The following is a 16,889-nucleotide window of genomic DNA, read 5'->3' as shown; positions in this document are numbered from 1 at the left end:
GGGAAGTGGCATATTCTGGGAACAGCTTTAAAATAAAACGATTGATGCAAATACTTGTAATGAGTTCACTGCTTGTGCTTAAATATTGGAGGGTCTTGGGTTCTGTGCTCATCAGTGAAGCTCATGCCGCCAGAAGGTTGAGTGAAATGTCACTCTCCAATGAAATTATTTTGGTCTGTTTCTTGGTACAAGCTCTTGATGGAAGCAGTATTATGCTCCCTGGTTTGAAGAGATTTTATCAGAGCTTCTTCTCAGTTCCAATCCAAAGTACTTCCTAATCCGCAGACTGGTGGTGGATTAGGAAGCTATCTGCTTAAGTATTCAAATGCTCACATTAACAGTGTCAAATCGGATGGGATACAAAATTGACGGCTAACCCAAACCAGCATGTTTACCACTTGTGAAAAAAAGCTAAAATTATCTTGCTGTATTTGCGTGCCTGAGAATTCCGACATGCCTTGTAATTCAACCTTGAACACTGGAAATTCACACAAATTATCCTTCCAAAACGCTGGATGGATTTACATCTCCGATTTCAGATCGAGTTATCCCAAGCAGGATATACAATGGAAATTAAAGATGTAGGTTGTTGATAGATTCAGTCAAACTCCTATTAATATTCTATATATTCGTATAAAATACTGCTTCAAATGAATGTATGTGTACACTTAATCTATGGCGCACTTCAACAATATATTCAATGCTGTCTGCTGTTTTCCAAAACAGTAAACGAACTATCCTATTTCTTAAACAAACTGAAAGCATTAAAATGGTTTCTACCACTCTAAATACAATGTCAGAAAGAAATTGAGATGCAACATTATTCCAAAGTTGACTGAGTCACCTAATTTCCTTCTCAAAGGAGATTAAAATAAAGAACATGGAAAGTAATATTAGAATCCACATAATCTCCTGAAAGCACAGATATCTGAACAGCCCAGTGCAGCAAAATTATATCCAATAACGTAACACTACATACTTAGGGATTGTTTCTGTTCATATGCATTTATATAAAAAGTAGTGGCATGATTAAAATAATTTATGAATTCCAAATTAAAATTTAAGTTCTCAAAGGATTTACCTCAATCATTTTTAAGTGGTTGACAATTTAAAACATGGATTATTAATAAAGTAAATAACTAAGGTAAGCTCTGAAAGTGGCAGGGAATGGAGAACAGAAAGAACAAATGAAGGAACCCTGCAGGACCTATACATCAGGAGGTGCAGATCCAGAGCAAGCAAGATCATGAGGGACCCCTGCCACCCCAGTAACGGACTGTTCCAGATGCTACGATCAGGCAAACGCCTCCGCTGTCACGCTGTGAAAACGGAGAGGATGAGACGGAGTTTCTTCCCACAGGCCATCAGGACTGTCAACTTTTATAACTCCAGAGACTACATTTTTGTCTACACTATAGTAACTTATTAACTTTATTTATATGCTGTAACTGTAATTCTTTTTTGTGCACAATCCGCAGGCATTGCCACTTTCATTTCACTGCACATCGTGTATGTGTATGTGACAAATAAACTTGACTTGACTTGGAAAAAGAACTGGATTCTGTAATTACATAACGTTTCAAGAACTCGGTCACAATTCCTAACTGGTTTGTTTAATGAGCAGTGTAACTAGAGGTAGTTCAGTAGCATTCTGACTGAGAATTCTTAGTAACATTCAACGTACTAACTTCATCAGTAACATTCACAAATGAAGTGATTCTCTCTTATATTCTGGTAAGGAACTCTAGGTAGGTCACGGTTCCCAAACCACCATTACCTTCGTTAAACTTGCTTCAAGATAATAGAATATGTGAGGATTCACATTGTTTTTTTGTCCAATTTATTTGAATTGTAGGTATAGTTTCAGCATAATTTCACTTAACTTGGAATATAAGGACAATTCAATCATAACCTGAAACCAGTTGATGTTTGTTAAACACTTGAGCTATGTGCAGGAAACAGTGTTCTGACATACGACGGAAGCTGGAAAAAAAAGTCATTATCAGTTGCTACTTAACACAAATCTATATTTAAGAAGAACATAATACTATTATTTTGCTTGCATATATCCATTTTGGACTGCCAGAAAAGAATAAAGCTTCCTTTAGCTTTGCTCCCAATTGGAAAGATTTACGATTGATATTTTCAATTGCTCAGATACCATCTTCAAAGAGAAATGTTTTGAAGAAATGTTTTATTTTGTTAATACAACTTTTTGCCTTCAAACTATCAGAATGGCTCATAATTTAGCTCTGTCCATTGCTTAATTTAATTTTCAGGCAATGAAGGTTTGTATCTTTATTGAAATGGATGCAAGCAAATAGAGTGCATTAAAATGTTGCACAAAAAATCCATTCATTTGGACATTTAAAACAGTTTGGCAGTAATCCAAAACACAATAGATGTCTGGGGACAACAAAGTATTAGGGCTACCCTCTTAAAAACATTTATCTAGATTTGCCACCGTTCAGCATTATTTGCTGGTTATAGACCAAAATACTTAATTTATTTTGGTGGCACATCAACCGAGATACAAGGGTAGCAATTGCCCTGATTGCCCTTGGATTAAGGTGTTCCGAAGTCTAAGACAACCGTATGGGAATGGGGACCCTATAAGGTGCAAGGCAGAAACTCTGAAAATCTCTGAAAAAGATTTCTGAACTTGGTTGGAGAATACGGAGGCACAAGGAACTGCAAAGCTGGAATCTGGTACAAAAAATATAAACTGCTGGAAGAACTCAACGGCTCAAGCAGCACCTGTGGAAGCAAAGGGATGGTTGGTATTTTGGGTCGAGGCAACAGTTCTGTGTTCTTCCAACAGTTTATTATTTTGCTCAACTGTAGAGTAAGCATTTAACTCTCAAAGGAACTCAAAAAATGCTGTTACATTATCCCGGTCTTTGAATGTGACCTGTTCTCATACACATCGTTGCCTCTCAGCAGGGAGGATGGCCAAGTGATTAGGATGAGCCCTGCCCCGCAGAAGCTAAACCTTTTTCACACTGAGATGCTGTGCCAATGGTGGAATTGACGGATAAGTATGTGACTGAGGACCATCCAGCTGCCTGACAACTGGTAAATGGCAAGGACTCAACGGGGGTGTGTGGAATGGCCAGAACAAAGTAAATATTTTTAAAAAAAGATGCAATCAGGAAGTTTATTGCAACACAATTGATAAAAATGATATACCATCGAGACATTAGACAGAATCAGCCAACGTTACCAATTGACTCATCAGTGAATTCATTGGCCATCAGTTTCGCTCGACAACCAAAACTGGCAACTTCCACACTCCAATGGTCTTAGAATATGAGTCATTTGGTTGGTTTGATCATGTCTTCAATGTCCACCAAATGGATGATCTTTCCCCCATTCCTTACAACCTTTTAAGTTCCCTGTTAGACATCCATGCATAGAGCATGGCGTGCTCCTGGCGTGCTCTATGCATGTATGAAACAATCTAGTCGTTGCAGGCCATGATAGTAGATGTACACAGCAAGATTATTTGACTGAAAATCGTGCCACTTGATACAATGTGACAAAACACTGGATGCGAGAGATAAGTTTCATTTCAATTATCGGAAACTGGATGAAAGGGAAGAGATGGAAAGTGATCAGAGAAGAACAAAGGAAAGGAAGGTGTTTTGTCAACCGAAACAAGACGTCTGACAGAATCTTATGAAAGCATATGAGCAAGATTAACAGAATGACACACCACCAGAATACAGAGCCCTCAATTAAATATCTTTTGTTACAAAACAATGCCACTTGCACGAGAAACTGAAATAAATTAAACATTTTAGCTTACAACTTTACAAATACAACACAATACTTTGGTGGAAAGTTGTCGAAATGATTTCCTTTAAATCTACACTTTGCTAAAACCTCACCAAATACATCAGGCCCTAAAAACAAATAGAAAAGGGTTATAAAAAAAATAAATCTATGTAAACATTGCAAATACAAAATAAAAGAAAGCTTTGCTGCACCAAGCAAATGTACAATGGACAGAACTTCTAAGCATTCCACAACTATTCTAACTAAATGCCAGAATGCAGTGAATTTCACGAGTACATCCATCAATGCTGTTGCAAGTATTGCACAGCAAACATAGTTTACATATTCCCAATGTTAAAAAAAAAAGACATTTTTGACATTTACTGCATGGAAGTTTCTATCATGAGAGTTCATGGCAAACAGGAAGTTTCCATTCTAGGGATGCACTACTGCATTCTATATGCCTTCTACAAAAATGTATGTTTCCTTGGGGATACCTAATAGTTTCAGAGACAATAAAAGCAGCGACTATTTTTTAGATCCTGTGTGGACTGTGAAGAATACTGTTCAAAACCTCTTACAAAAGCTGCTCCAAAAGGGGTGGCACGGTGGCGCAGCGGTAGAGTTGCTGCCTTACAGCGCCAGAAACCTGAGTTCACTCCTGACTATGGATGCTGTCTGTACACTCTCCCTGTGATCACATGGGGTTTTCTCCGGGTGCTCCGGTTTCCTCTCACACTCCAAAGACGTACAGGTTTGTAGATCAATTGGCTTCGGTAAAAAAAAGGGGTAAATTATCCCTAGTGTGTGGGGTGGTGCTGGTGTATGGGTGATCGCTGGTTGGCACGGACTCGGCGGGCCGAAGGGCCCGTTTCTCTAAAATCTGAAGTCTATAAACGTGAGCTAAGAAAGCCCGTTTGCAAGAAAGCACTGTGACAGGAGTCACATGCAGACAGACCGGGAGTTGATGCAACATATATAGCAGATTACAGTACAGAGTCAGAACAGAGAGCGGCAGAGAGGTGCCTGAGTCAGAGGAACAGAAAAGATCTGAACAGCCATTGAATTTCTCTCAAAATGTGACTTATCCCTCTTTCTGTCGTATTGTCACATTTTGGGTGGTCTCCTCCCTGGTCAGCAAGGAGGAGAAGGCATTTACTTACATCAAATAACCTTTCTATATACATCTCCTCATTGACCTTGTCACGCAGGATATCCTGACTCTGGCGTACAAAGGTCACGTAAGCATCTGCCAAGTCCATCCCAGGTTTCTGAAAATGAAAACGAGAGAAAGAAAGTCACATGGGATGACATGCATTTGTTTTTAAAAAATCGCAAAACTCCAATGAATTCTAAGTGTTCCCACATCAGCTGGACAGTCCACAGTTTTAACAAAATGCAAATGAGGATTGGCATGTTGCAAAAGCAAAGCCCTTTAACACTATAATTACTTAAATTGACACAAGGTTGCATCCAGCTATTTAATCTCAAAGAAATTAGAATCTCTATCATTATTTCTCAATTACACAAAAAAATCTTTTGACGTGCAAGCTAATCTCTTCTGTTTACATATATATATATATATATATATATATATATATATATATATATATATATATATATATATATATCTATCATGCCTGTTTCTCTTTGTTTTTGTTCCTTTTTAATATAAAGTGAGCATTTTTGTAAATGGCATTTTCCCAATAGATAATGGTCTAAATCAGTGCTTCTGAAACTGGTGAATGGTTCACCCAAGGGTGAATGAAATTATTTTGGGGGTGAATGAAACTAGAGGGGTGAATGACTTAATTTATTCAGGTATTTATATATATTTTTTCTATACTTAAAAAAGGCATTGCCATTAAAGTGGTTGGCAAGCTTCTTATTGGTTTTAATGGAAGTGGAGCTGGAAATTTCTCTCTACCTATGGTTTTCTAATTTCAAAGTAGCAGGATATTTCCCAGATTTACTGTAATATAACCTTTTAGGAAAGACCAGACAAGCTAGTGGGATCATAAATTTATAAATGGCAACACTGGAGGATCGCCGTAGGCAACTGTTGAACTGTAACTTTACGTCGTGTTGCCAATTTAGCCACTTTTCTGCTAGAACTAGAATTCTATATATATATTTACTATACTTCAATCTACCAGCGCTTATTTGCACCAAGCAAATGAATTCTAGCTATATTAAGATTTGAGCCCCGTTTTTAGGCAATCTAAAGTTAGATTGTGCCATTTTCTTGCAGCGATATTCTGCATTTTCAATTCTAGCGACTTCAGTATTTTGTGAGTTTCATTTGCAGATTAAGACACTATGTCTTTGTTGAAGTACCTAAAGAAACCAGCTCTAGAGGAAAGGTGTGCAGGAGGAAGTAGTTCATTTCTGAAAGTAAGTGAAACGAACAGGACTCATGAGGAGGTATGTTCAAGAGACAAGTGACTTGTGAAGGGTGACAAGGAAACTGAGGATAACGAACTTAAAAATGCAGTTACGTATGGTACAGATGATGACTGTTAATGATGCGGGCACGGAAAAAAGTAATCTCAAGAGAAACTACCGCAACCAAAGTACCCTCTCCTCAAAACTCAAGAAAAGAAAGTGTAACGAAGGATATATCAAGTATGGCTTTTTCCTTCCCCAAAATGAACTAACAAGCCCTACTCCCTCAACTCAGTGCATGTTTTGCAGTGTAAAATATAGCAACCAGTGCCTGGCTCCTTCAAAATTACAGACTCATTTAAGAACAAAGCATAGCATTCATCAAAACAAGTCCATACACTCGTGAGTATTTGTGGAAACAGCGGAATTTCTTCCAGCCGATGGTAAAGAATGACACTGCGACTAAAACAACTCTTCTTCTTGTCTCTATTCAAATAGCACATGTGCTCATGAAAGAAAAAAAGCCATACACAGAGGCTGAGAAAGTTGTCAAACCGTGTCTGAAAATCGTTGCCAATCTACTACATGGTGGAACACAAGCAATGGATAAAGTAGTGCAAATTCCTTTGTCCAATGACACAATGAAACTCCGATCTACTATGATTGCTGAGGATCTGAAGCATCAGCTGATGGCAAAACTGTTGGAAGCACCATTTTTTGCTCTGCAGTTTGATGAAACTACGGACATTGAAAACGATGCACAACTCATTGCGTATTGTCGTTTCCTGGATCAAAGCTTGGGAAAAATTGTTGAGCATTATCTCTTTTGCTTGCCAGTCGGAGAGCAAACTACAGGTGAATTTATTTTCTCCAAGCTTGATGAATTCATGGAAAATGACAATTTATCTTGGAGCAAATGTGTTGCTGTGGACTACAGACGGTGCTGCAGCCATGATGGAGAAACATAAAGGAGCCACCGCTCGCATCAAAGAGAAATCCCATAATTGCACCTTTTTACATTGTTGTTTACATCGGGAAGCACTGGCTGCCAAGAAACTGAACACTTGTTGCAATGACCTGAAAAATGAGCTGGAAGAATTGTTGCAAGATGTGGTGAAAATTGTCAATGCTATTTGCCACAAGCAAAAAAATGTCGGCTGTTTTCAGAGCTATGCAAGGATATGTCTGCAGATCACATGGTTCTCCTCCTGCATTCTGCGGTTCGATGGTTGTCACGTGGAAGAGTCCTTGAAAGAGTACTGTCCATGAAGATTGAACTGTGTTTATTTTTTACTGAGCAAGATGACGTGAAAACAACGCATTTCAACAATGATTTTTGGCTGGCCAAATTGTGTTAAGTGACTTCTATTTTTGAACATTTGAATCGGCTCAACTTGTCACTTCAAGGTAAAGGAGGTGACATCTTCAATGTCCTTGGGAAAATAGAAGCCATGAAAATGAAGATCACCATGTGGCATAATAACATTCGTAAAGACAATTTCTCCAATTTTCCACATTTGGAAAGATTCCCCAAAGAGTGTGAGTGGGAAGAAAAGCAACCTGATAGACAATAGACAATAGGTGCAGGAGTAGGCCATTCGGCCCTTCGAGCCAGCACCACCATTCAATGTGATCATGGCTGATCATTCTCAATCAGTACCCCGTTCCTGCCTTCTTCCCATACCACCTGATTCCGGAGAAAACACTGAAGGACATCATTTCCAACCATCTGCAGTAGCTGTCTAAAAATGTTGAAACATCTTCTCCTCAAAAACATCAGCAGGACTTGGAAAATCAGATGTGGATAGTTAATCCTTTTATCACCAGCCACATCAAGTGAGCTGATTTTGGGGAAATATCAGAAGTGTTGATGGAGCTTCATTACGACTTCATTCAAAAATCATCTTTTGAGATGTACTCCTACTATGGAGACTATTGGATTGGATTACTTACTTTCCCAGAATACAAATCAATTGCCTTGAAGGTCCCTCCACCACTAGTAATGATGACAACAACTTTTCTGTCTGAACAAGGATTTTGACTTCGGTAGAATTGAAATCCAAAAAAAGCAATTCACTTCAGTATGTTGATTCGGTAATGCGGGTTGCTTTGGAGAAGGAAATTGAATCTCGGTTTGAGAAGCTTGTCACAGGAGTACAGGAACATCCTAGTCATTGATGATAAGTGTAGAAGTATACTGCTTGTCATTTGTGGTAAACATACACAATAAGAAAACATTTATTTCACAAAATGCTGGAGTAACTCAGCAGGTCAGGCAGCATCTCAGGAGAGAAGGAATGGGTGACTTTTCGTGTCGAGACCCTTCTTCAGACTGAAGAAGGGTCTCGACCCGAAACATCACCCATTCATTCTCTCCTGAGATGCTGCCTGACCTGCTGAGTTACTCCAGCATTTTGTGAAATAAATACCTTTGATTTGTACCAGCACTTGTATAGTTATTTTCTTACACAATAAGAAAACATTGTTTCTCAGAATCTATATATTAGATTCTGAGAAACAATGTTTTCTTATTGTGTAAGAAAATAAGTTCTAAGACAGTTGTTTACTAACTTTATGTAAATTCCAATAATCTTTCTGTTCTTATTTTTTTTTGTGGAGTTGGGAGGATGGGATATTTAGAACTGAGCAACAATGAATGTTGTGATGATGTTTTGAGCATGCATGTGACACATACATGTCAGTACACATGCACAACTTAAAATATATATTTGGATTTGGAAGAACCAGCTTCTGGAGAGAAGTATACCAAATATGGCAAGTTGATATTTGGTGGTATTGTGAGATTCGTCGGGGTGAGTTATAGAAAGTTATATTAGTTAGATACTTATATATTAAATCACATTCTCCATGATTTTTTGAGCTAGTTTTCCAAGAAAAGATTACTTTTCCAAGTAATCAAAGCCCAAAATGGTAGGATATCATATCATATCATATCATATATATACAGCCGGAAACAGGCCTTTTCGGCCCTCCAAGTCCGAGCCGCCCAACGATCCCCGCACATTAACACTATCCTACACCCACTAGGGACAATTTTTACATTTACCCAGCCAATTAACCTACATACCTGTACGTCTTTGGAGACTGAAGTCGAGTGCTTAGACGTTGGAATGTTTTTTTTATCATTCTAATAGGATGATTTTCCAACTCCACTGGTAATTAACCTTTTTTTTTCACTCCTAGTTTTCTTTACATATTTTTAGGATGTTCAAAAAGTTGAATAAAATAAACACATAAGAAATGAGTTGATTTATGTCTTTTGCTCATGTGACAAAATAAATTATATATCAAATTATCCACAAGGGAGGATAAGACGAAAATTACCAAAAAACATAAGAAAATCTAGTCGAGAGTGAATGAAATATTTTATGATAAAGACTCGAGGGTGAATGACACTGAAATAGGTTAAGAAGCACTGGTCTAAATAAGTCCTTGTCCACATTCTCTGAGATTCTGGTTTACATAGAGCCATAGAAAACAGGTACAGGAGTAGGCCATTCGGCCCTTTGAGCCAGCACCGTCATTCAATATGATCATGGCCAATCATCCAGAATCAGTACCCTGTTCCGGCTTTCTCCCCATTTCTCTTGATTCCGTTAGCCCTAAGAGCTACATCTAACTCTCTCTTGAATACATCCAGTGAATTGGCCTCCACTGCCTATTGTGGCAGAGAATTCCACAGATTCACACCTATCTGGCTGAAAATGTTTTTCCTCATCTCAGTCCTAAATGCCCTACCCCTTATTCTTAAACTGTGACCCCTGGTTCTGGACTCCCCCAACATCGGGAACATTTTTCCTGCATCTAGCTTGTCCAATCCCATGAGAATGTTATATGTTTCTATAAGATCCCCTCTAATCCTAAATTCCAGTGAATATAAGCCCAGTCGATCCATTACTGTAAGGCAAATCCTTCACTTTACATGACCAGCAAACCTGGCGACCAAAAGCAGTTCAATAAGACATAACTTCTCTGGGACGCTAGAGGTCGCGGGGATTAGTGTAGATGTGGCAACTTGGTCAGCATAGGCAGGTTGGGCCGAAGGGCAGTTTCCATGCTGTATAGCTTTGCTATTTAACTATATGCTATTTAAGAGATACCACATGAAGCTATTGCTTGACTGGTCAATGGGCCAGGTCCCCTGAGCAACACACAAAGTGTTGGAGGAACTCAGCCGGTCAGGCAGCATCTGTGGAGGGAATGTTTACGCAACGTTGTGGGTCGGCCTACTAATTCTGCCTCTCTTCTCTAAATATGACTGAGTCCGTCTTTACAAAATTTACTCTGCTGGGTATGTTTTTGCCATGTGTAGATCTGATTTCTAGGCCTGTCATCTTATTTGGCTAATTCAATTATTTGGCATGGCAATTTGCCTTGCTATGTTGGGATGGATTACTAAGGGTTAATTATATACTCTGGTGTCGTATAAATGCGAGAACATGTAATGACAGCAGAATACCTTCCCTATAGGACCTTACTGAACCAGAAAAATGTATATAACGATTGGATAGACATAATTAAAATTTCCAATGCTATCTTTCCATAATAGATAAATGTAATTGACTAAATTTAAATTCCCAGTTGCCATGGTGATATTTGCCAGGTGTCTGGATTCCAGTCTACTGATATAATACTTTGGTGGCATGGTGGCCTAGCGTTAGAGCTACTGCCTTACAGCGCCAGAGACCTGGGTTCAATCCTGACTACGGATGCTATCTGTATGGAGTTTATACATTCTCCCCATGACCTGCGTGGGTTTTCCCCCGCACTCCAAAGACATACAGGTTTGTAGGTTAATTGGCTTGGTATAAGTGTAAACTGTCCCTAGTGTGTGTAGGATAGCGTTAATGTGCAGGGATAGCTGGTTGGTATGGACTCGGTGGGCCGAAGGGCCTGTTTCTGCGCAGTATCTCTAAAAACTAAAACTAAAAACATTTTTTGGTGAACATATTATTGCTCAGTCTTCATATTTCATTTTATACCAGGCAGCCATGTTTAAAAAGTAAAACAGCTTGGCTGTTATTATTAAGCATTTGCTGCCTAAAAATCTCACAGACGGCTATTTGAATGGTTCTGATTGTTTCTATGGTGAACTACTTCCAGAGGATAATCTGTCTGTTCAGGGATGAGATTCTACAGGAGATTGCTCCTCAGGGCTGTGCCTCTATCAACATGAAAGCTGAGAACCAAGTGTTTCACGATTCGGGAAAGGTGACGGGATTTTTATACTAAAGACACTGATTGAAACGAAGATAATAACTCCCAAGATATTCTGAGCTGAAGGTTTCTAATAATATTTGCGGTGTTGTTGGAAGTGTAGCATCTTCAGGAAGAAGTGTCTGAACAACTCTCTCCATTTATTTGCTAAATTCACAACACATTTACGTAGGTGCCAATTATCCTGACCTTTCCCTGCAGGTAGTGTCCCATTTTCCGAAGTTAAAAAAAGTCAGAGAAAATGAAGCATAATCAAATGACTTTGTTCATGAAGATAGACACGAAATGCTGGAGTAACTCAGCGGGCCAGGCAGCATCTCTGGAGAGAAGGAGTGGGTGACGTTTCAGATCGAGACCCTTCTGTGTTTTCACACCTTACCCTTCCGTATCTCTATGTTCTCCCCCTCTCCCCTGATTCTCGGTCTGAAGAAGGGATAACATAGAACTAGTGTGGACGGGTGATCGATGGTCGGCGTGGACACAGTGGGCTGAAGGGCCTGTTTTTGTATGCTTTTGCAGGTTAAAACAAGCTAAAAAGGGATTTAAATCTTCAAGAAGTGCAGATTCCACAAGGCAGTATTTCTATGATTAGTGGTTGTTGGTGAATGCTAATTATCAGTTTGCCAATGACATACCTGATATTGAGTTGGGTTTAATAACATCTATAGTAACCCAATTAAAATGAAAGGGCTGTTGTGAGCGTGTGAGCGGTGGAGGAGGTGGGGGGGGGGGGGGGGGGGAGGGGGTGCAATCTGAGTTACTCGTGCACATTATGGTGTCCAACCCGCACCTCATTACACAGACCGAATAGAGCTTGGCTCTAAAGGTTAATAGGATTCTTTGTATTTATAATTCACTTTTATTTGGTATGACTGAATGCAGAACATTAATTTTCCTTTGTTTCTGTCAATAAGCAGTTCAGACCACACACCTTTATCAAGAAGAGAAAATCAACTCTCACCTTTTTTCTCCCTTATGCAGAAAATGTCACCTTCGAGGCCACCGGTACTTTACTTTAATACAAAGTAATCATCTAAGCTCATTATTGGGCTGAACCACAAGACTGTTTAAGGGTACTGATATTGGCATGCCGACTGTTTACATCTGAAGAATATAATGGTATGCCTTTGCTGTGAATTGTTTTTTAAAAATAAGATAGGTCCAAGACCACAGGGCTCCCATTCTTCAGAGTATTTGATTGTCAGTCACCAGAAATTGTGGTTGGTTAACACTAGAGTTTTGCTTGCAGGGTGCTAATGAGTGGCCTTTCAAGCGAAGTCACAAAAGTCTGCTGACGTTGGGATCTCAAACAGTAAACAAACTGCTGGAGGAATTCAAAGATAGACACAAAGTGCTGGGGTAACTCAGCGGGTCAGGCAGCATCTCTGGAGAAAAAGGATGGGTAATGTTTCGAGTGAAGACCATTCTTCGGAATAATACTTAATCAGTTGAAAGGTACAATAAATCTTCAATTTTGTTCTCCAATTGTTTCATCATAAAGGATAGGAAAGGTTTAATGGGATAACGAGAAAAAGGAAGGGTGTCGATTCAGGTCAGGACCCTTCTTCAGAGATGCTGACTGACCCGTTGTGATGCTCCAGTATTTTGTGTTTATTCTTGCTGCAATTACTGTGCCATCACGCCCTGCACAGATACTCAAACAAAAAAAAACAAAGCAATTCCAGAGTCTGAAGTTCAGTCAAGACCCAAAATGTCACCATCCTTGTTCTCCAGAGATGCAGTCCTGACCTGTTGAGTTGCTCCAGTACTTTGTGTCTATCTTTGGTATAAACCAGTGATGCAGTTTTGTTTCTACATGCTGGTGGAATACCGGACTATCCCTGATCAGACTTTGCTGGTTTTACCTCCTGCTAAATGTTATTCCCTTATCATGTATCGAAACATTGTAAAGGCTCGACTGTAAATCATGTATTGTCTTTCTGCTGACTGGTTAGCACGCAACAAAAGCTTTTCACTGTACCTTGGTACACGTGACAATAAACCAGTCAGATGGGGGGGGAGGGGGGGGCAGGGGGAGAGGGATGTGCAGTAAGACTCTGACTTTAAATCAATCAGCAATAAACTTACAAACAGTGCATGAAGCCACATGGTTCTAGTGGTACATGCTCTGCATCAGTATAGGGACCAAGACTACATGTGTCACCAATTGTACACAAACTGGAATTAAATTGGCATCCTGATACATTTGCTACAGGAAAGATGTGAAATGCTGGAGTAACTCTAGCATGGGTGTGGTGTGGCGGCACTGCGGTAGAGTTGCTGCTCTACAGCGCCAGAGATCCGGGTTCGATCCTGACCACTGAAAACCAGACGATGCTGTCTGTACAGAGATTGGACCTTCTCCCTGTGAGCTGCGTGGGTTTTCTCCGGAATCTCCGGTTTCCTCCCACACTCCAAAGGCGTACAGGTTTGTAAGTTAAGTGGCTTGGTATAATTATAACTTGTCCCTAGTGTGTGTAGGATAGTGTAAGTGTGCGGGGATCGCTTGTCGGCGTGGACTCGGTGGGCTGAAGGGCCTGTTTCCGCGTTGCATCTCTAAACAGAACTAAACTAAACTAAACTCAGCTGGTCTGGCAACATCCCCGGAGAACATGGATAGGTGGCATTTCGAGTCGAGACCCTTCTTCAGACCGATATTTATTCAGTTGAAAAGTTCAATAAACCTTCCATTTTGTTCTCAAATACGTTCGTCATAAAGGATAGGAAAGGTTTAATGGGATACGGGCCAAACGAGACCAGGTGGAACTGATGCAGATGAGGCATCCTGGCTAGCATGGAACATTTAGGCTGAAAAGCCTCTGACTATGACTCTGTAGCAAAAATTGAAGGCAAAATTGCACCATTGACTGCTCCAGAATTCAATTAATCAAGTAGAAAACGTACAGGTTTTTACCACTGGGTAATAATCACATGGCCTTTTAGAATACTTTTTTAAGGAATGATAAGTGAACTTCAGTGAGGATTGTCCTAATCACCCACTGTTATTTTGCCAGAAGAGTGAATTAAATCCTAGAGCAAGTGGCTGGCATTTCCTCCCCTTTTCCCAGGGGCATTGAAGCAATTTATAACACTCATCGTACATGATAGAACTATAAATACACTGCAGGAAAATGGTAACAGTTACTTGGAATTAATCACAACGATTCAATACTCCACCAATTAGGTCAGTAAGAAACATCAGTTTGATTCTCTTATTCTACTCATTAGCGAACAGGAGATTACTTTCGCTGAAAAAAACATTGGGTACTCGAGTCCTAAAAGCTAGCAATTATAAACTGTTATTGGCAATAAATGAATAATATTCTGTACTCAGAATCTTTTCCTTTGCTCTACCTGTTGAACTTGGGTTTGGCTTGAATGAATTTATGTATAGTATCTGATTTATTTGGAATACATGCAAAACAAAGCTTTTCATTGTACACCGATACATACAGGTGCTCCCCGGCCTACGATGTTCCGCCTTGCAATAGTTCGACTTTGCGATGGTGCAAACGGCAAAGACCCGCCTCTCGTGTCCGGCCACGTGATCGCGTGCATTACAATGCATTTCGACTTACAATAGCTTTGGTTTCTGATGGGTTTCTTCGGAATGGAACCCGATCGGAAGCTGAGGAGCACCTGTAATTTCATACGTTCCAGGAGCAGTAGACCATTCGGCCCATCAGGTCTACTCCACCATTCAATCGTGGCTGATCTATCTTTTCCTCTCAACCCCATTTTCCTGCCTTCTCCCCATAACCCCTGACACCCGTACTATAGACAATAGACGATAGGTGGAGGAGGAGGCCATTCGGGCCTTCGAGCCAGCACCGCCATTCAATGTGATCATGGCTGATCATTCTCAATCAGTACCCCGCTCCTGCCTTCTCCCCATACCCCCTGACTCCGCTATCCTTAAGAGCTCTATCTAGCTCTCTCTTGAATGCATTCAGAGAATTGGCCTCCACTGCCTTCTGAAGCAGAGAATTCCACAGATTCACAACTCTCTGACTGAAAAGGTTTTCCTCATCTGATCAAGAATCTGTCGATCTCCGCCTTAAAAATATCCATTGAGTTGGCTCCCTGAATAAAGTTGTTTCTCTTGTATCCCATCATGGATCACCTGCTGACTTTCACATATTAATGGCCTCCTGTTTTGGACTCCCACACATGTGGAAACATCTTTACTTTCTGAGTTGAACTATTTTTGTCTAAATTTCTTTCATCTTATTTCAGAAATGTAACCAGCACGCCAACAGAAAAGTTGATGAAGACTTTGATAGTTGATAGAGGTACACTTACAGGAACATCCACATACTTGGAGGCTGCTTTCACCTTCAAAACAAAAGAAAGAAGGAGATGACAAGAAGAATCCTTGACGTAAATCCACAGATCGCATTAAAGCACGTATATTTATAATGTACAAAAGAAGCACAATGCCTTTAACTGTGCCTCATAAAATGACTAGAGTAGAACCTCAGATCAATAGATTGATTGGTTTATACTTTATTATCACATGTGACCTGTCACAGTGAGATTCTTTGTTTTGCACACCATACCCAAAGGTATGCAAAGAGTCGCCACGTGTAGGGCACTCTTGCGAGATAGTTATTCTTTAGGAATGGAGAAAACTTTGATGCAAATGTCACAATGTTTCTCCTCATCTCAGTCCTAAAATGGCCAACCCTTATTCCGCTGGTTGTGGACTCCCCCAACATCGGGAACATTTTTCCTGCATGCTAACAAGCTGTAATGATGCTATTACAGAATTGATGCTAACAAGCTGTAATGATGAGATGTTTTCACAAAGGGAAGATAGACACAAGACGCTGGAGTAACTCAGCGGGTCAGGCAGCATCTCTGTAGAAAAATTATGGATGATGTTTCAGTCTGAAGAAGGGTTCTGACCCTAAACATCACCTATTCTTTTTCTCCAGAGATGCTGCCTGACCCGCTGAGTAACTCCAGCATTTTGTGTCCACCTTCGGTATAAACCAGCATCTGCATTTCCTGCCTACACATCTTCACATATGGACTTGTTTCAACGGGTGTTAGCCAGAGTTCACAAGTAAGCAATATGCCACTTACAGCAAATTTGAATGAAAACATGGAATATTTTTGTGTTATATTTCCGAATGGACAGAGCGCCAACGTTCATCTTCAAGAAAGTAAAACAAAATAAAGATGTTTCTCTTACAGTGAATGACAGAAAGGATGAGAAGAGAGTCCCTTCATCGTATCGGGATAGTTTGGACAGCGCTCCTTCCAAAATAGTAACAAACTAATGGGAGGAAATGATCAAAGTCAAATGACATCACTTACACTTAAAACTTTAACCGTTCTTACCGATCTGAAAATAGATGATCATTAGCACAAAAAGGCACAGGCTGAAAAACTGAAGCTTTAACCCATCCCTTATTTTATTCCAGAACTCTTCATTCTAATGACTGAACTGAAAGGACCCGTCTTGTCATTTATATAGTTCAGTC

The 16,889-nt window shown here is 39.9% G+C and overlaps 1 protein-coding gene across 9 annotated transcripts in view; it reads right to left on the bottom strand.

Moving 5' to 3' along the window:
- The window catches only part of cadpsa (Ca2+-dependent activator protein for secretion a), a 316,059-nt gene that overhangs the window by 29,955 nt on the left and 269,215 nt on the right, over positions 1 to 16,889 (bottom strand). For all 9 annotated transcript variants that reach the window (XM_078414567.1, XM_078414568.1, XM_078414562.1 and 6 more), the window contains 3 exons: positions 16,598 to 16,681; positions 15,703 to 15,735; positions 4,941 to 5,048 (listed from right to left, as the gene is read on the bottom strand). In XM_078414567.1, the coding sequence (XP_078270693.1) occupies positions 4,941 to 5,048; positions 15,703 to 15,735; positions 16,598 to 16,681 (225 nt within the window). The remainder of the gene's footprint in view (positions 1 to 4,940; positions 5,049 to 15,702; positions 15,736 to 16,597; positions 16,682 to 16,889) is intronic.

The sequence above is a fragment of the Rhinoraja longicauda genome, chromosome 17 (genome assembly GCF_053455715.1).
Source record: "Rhinoraja longicauda isolate Sanriku21f chromosome 17, sRhiLon1.1, whole genome shotgun sequence".
Taxonomy (NCBI): Eukaryota; Metazoa; Chordata; class Chondrichthyes; order Rajiformes; family Arhynchobatidae; genus Rhinoraja; species Rhinoraja longicauda.
Note: the sequence above shows the minus strand (reverse complement) of the source record. Positions and strands in the feature narration are given on the sequence as shown.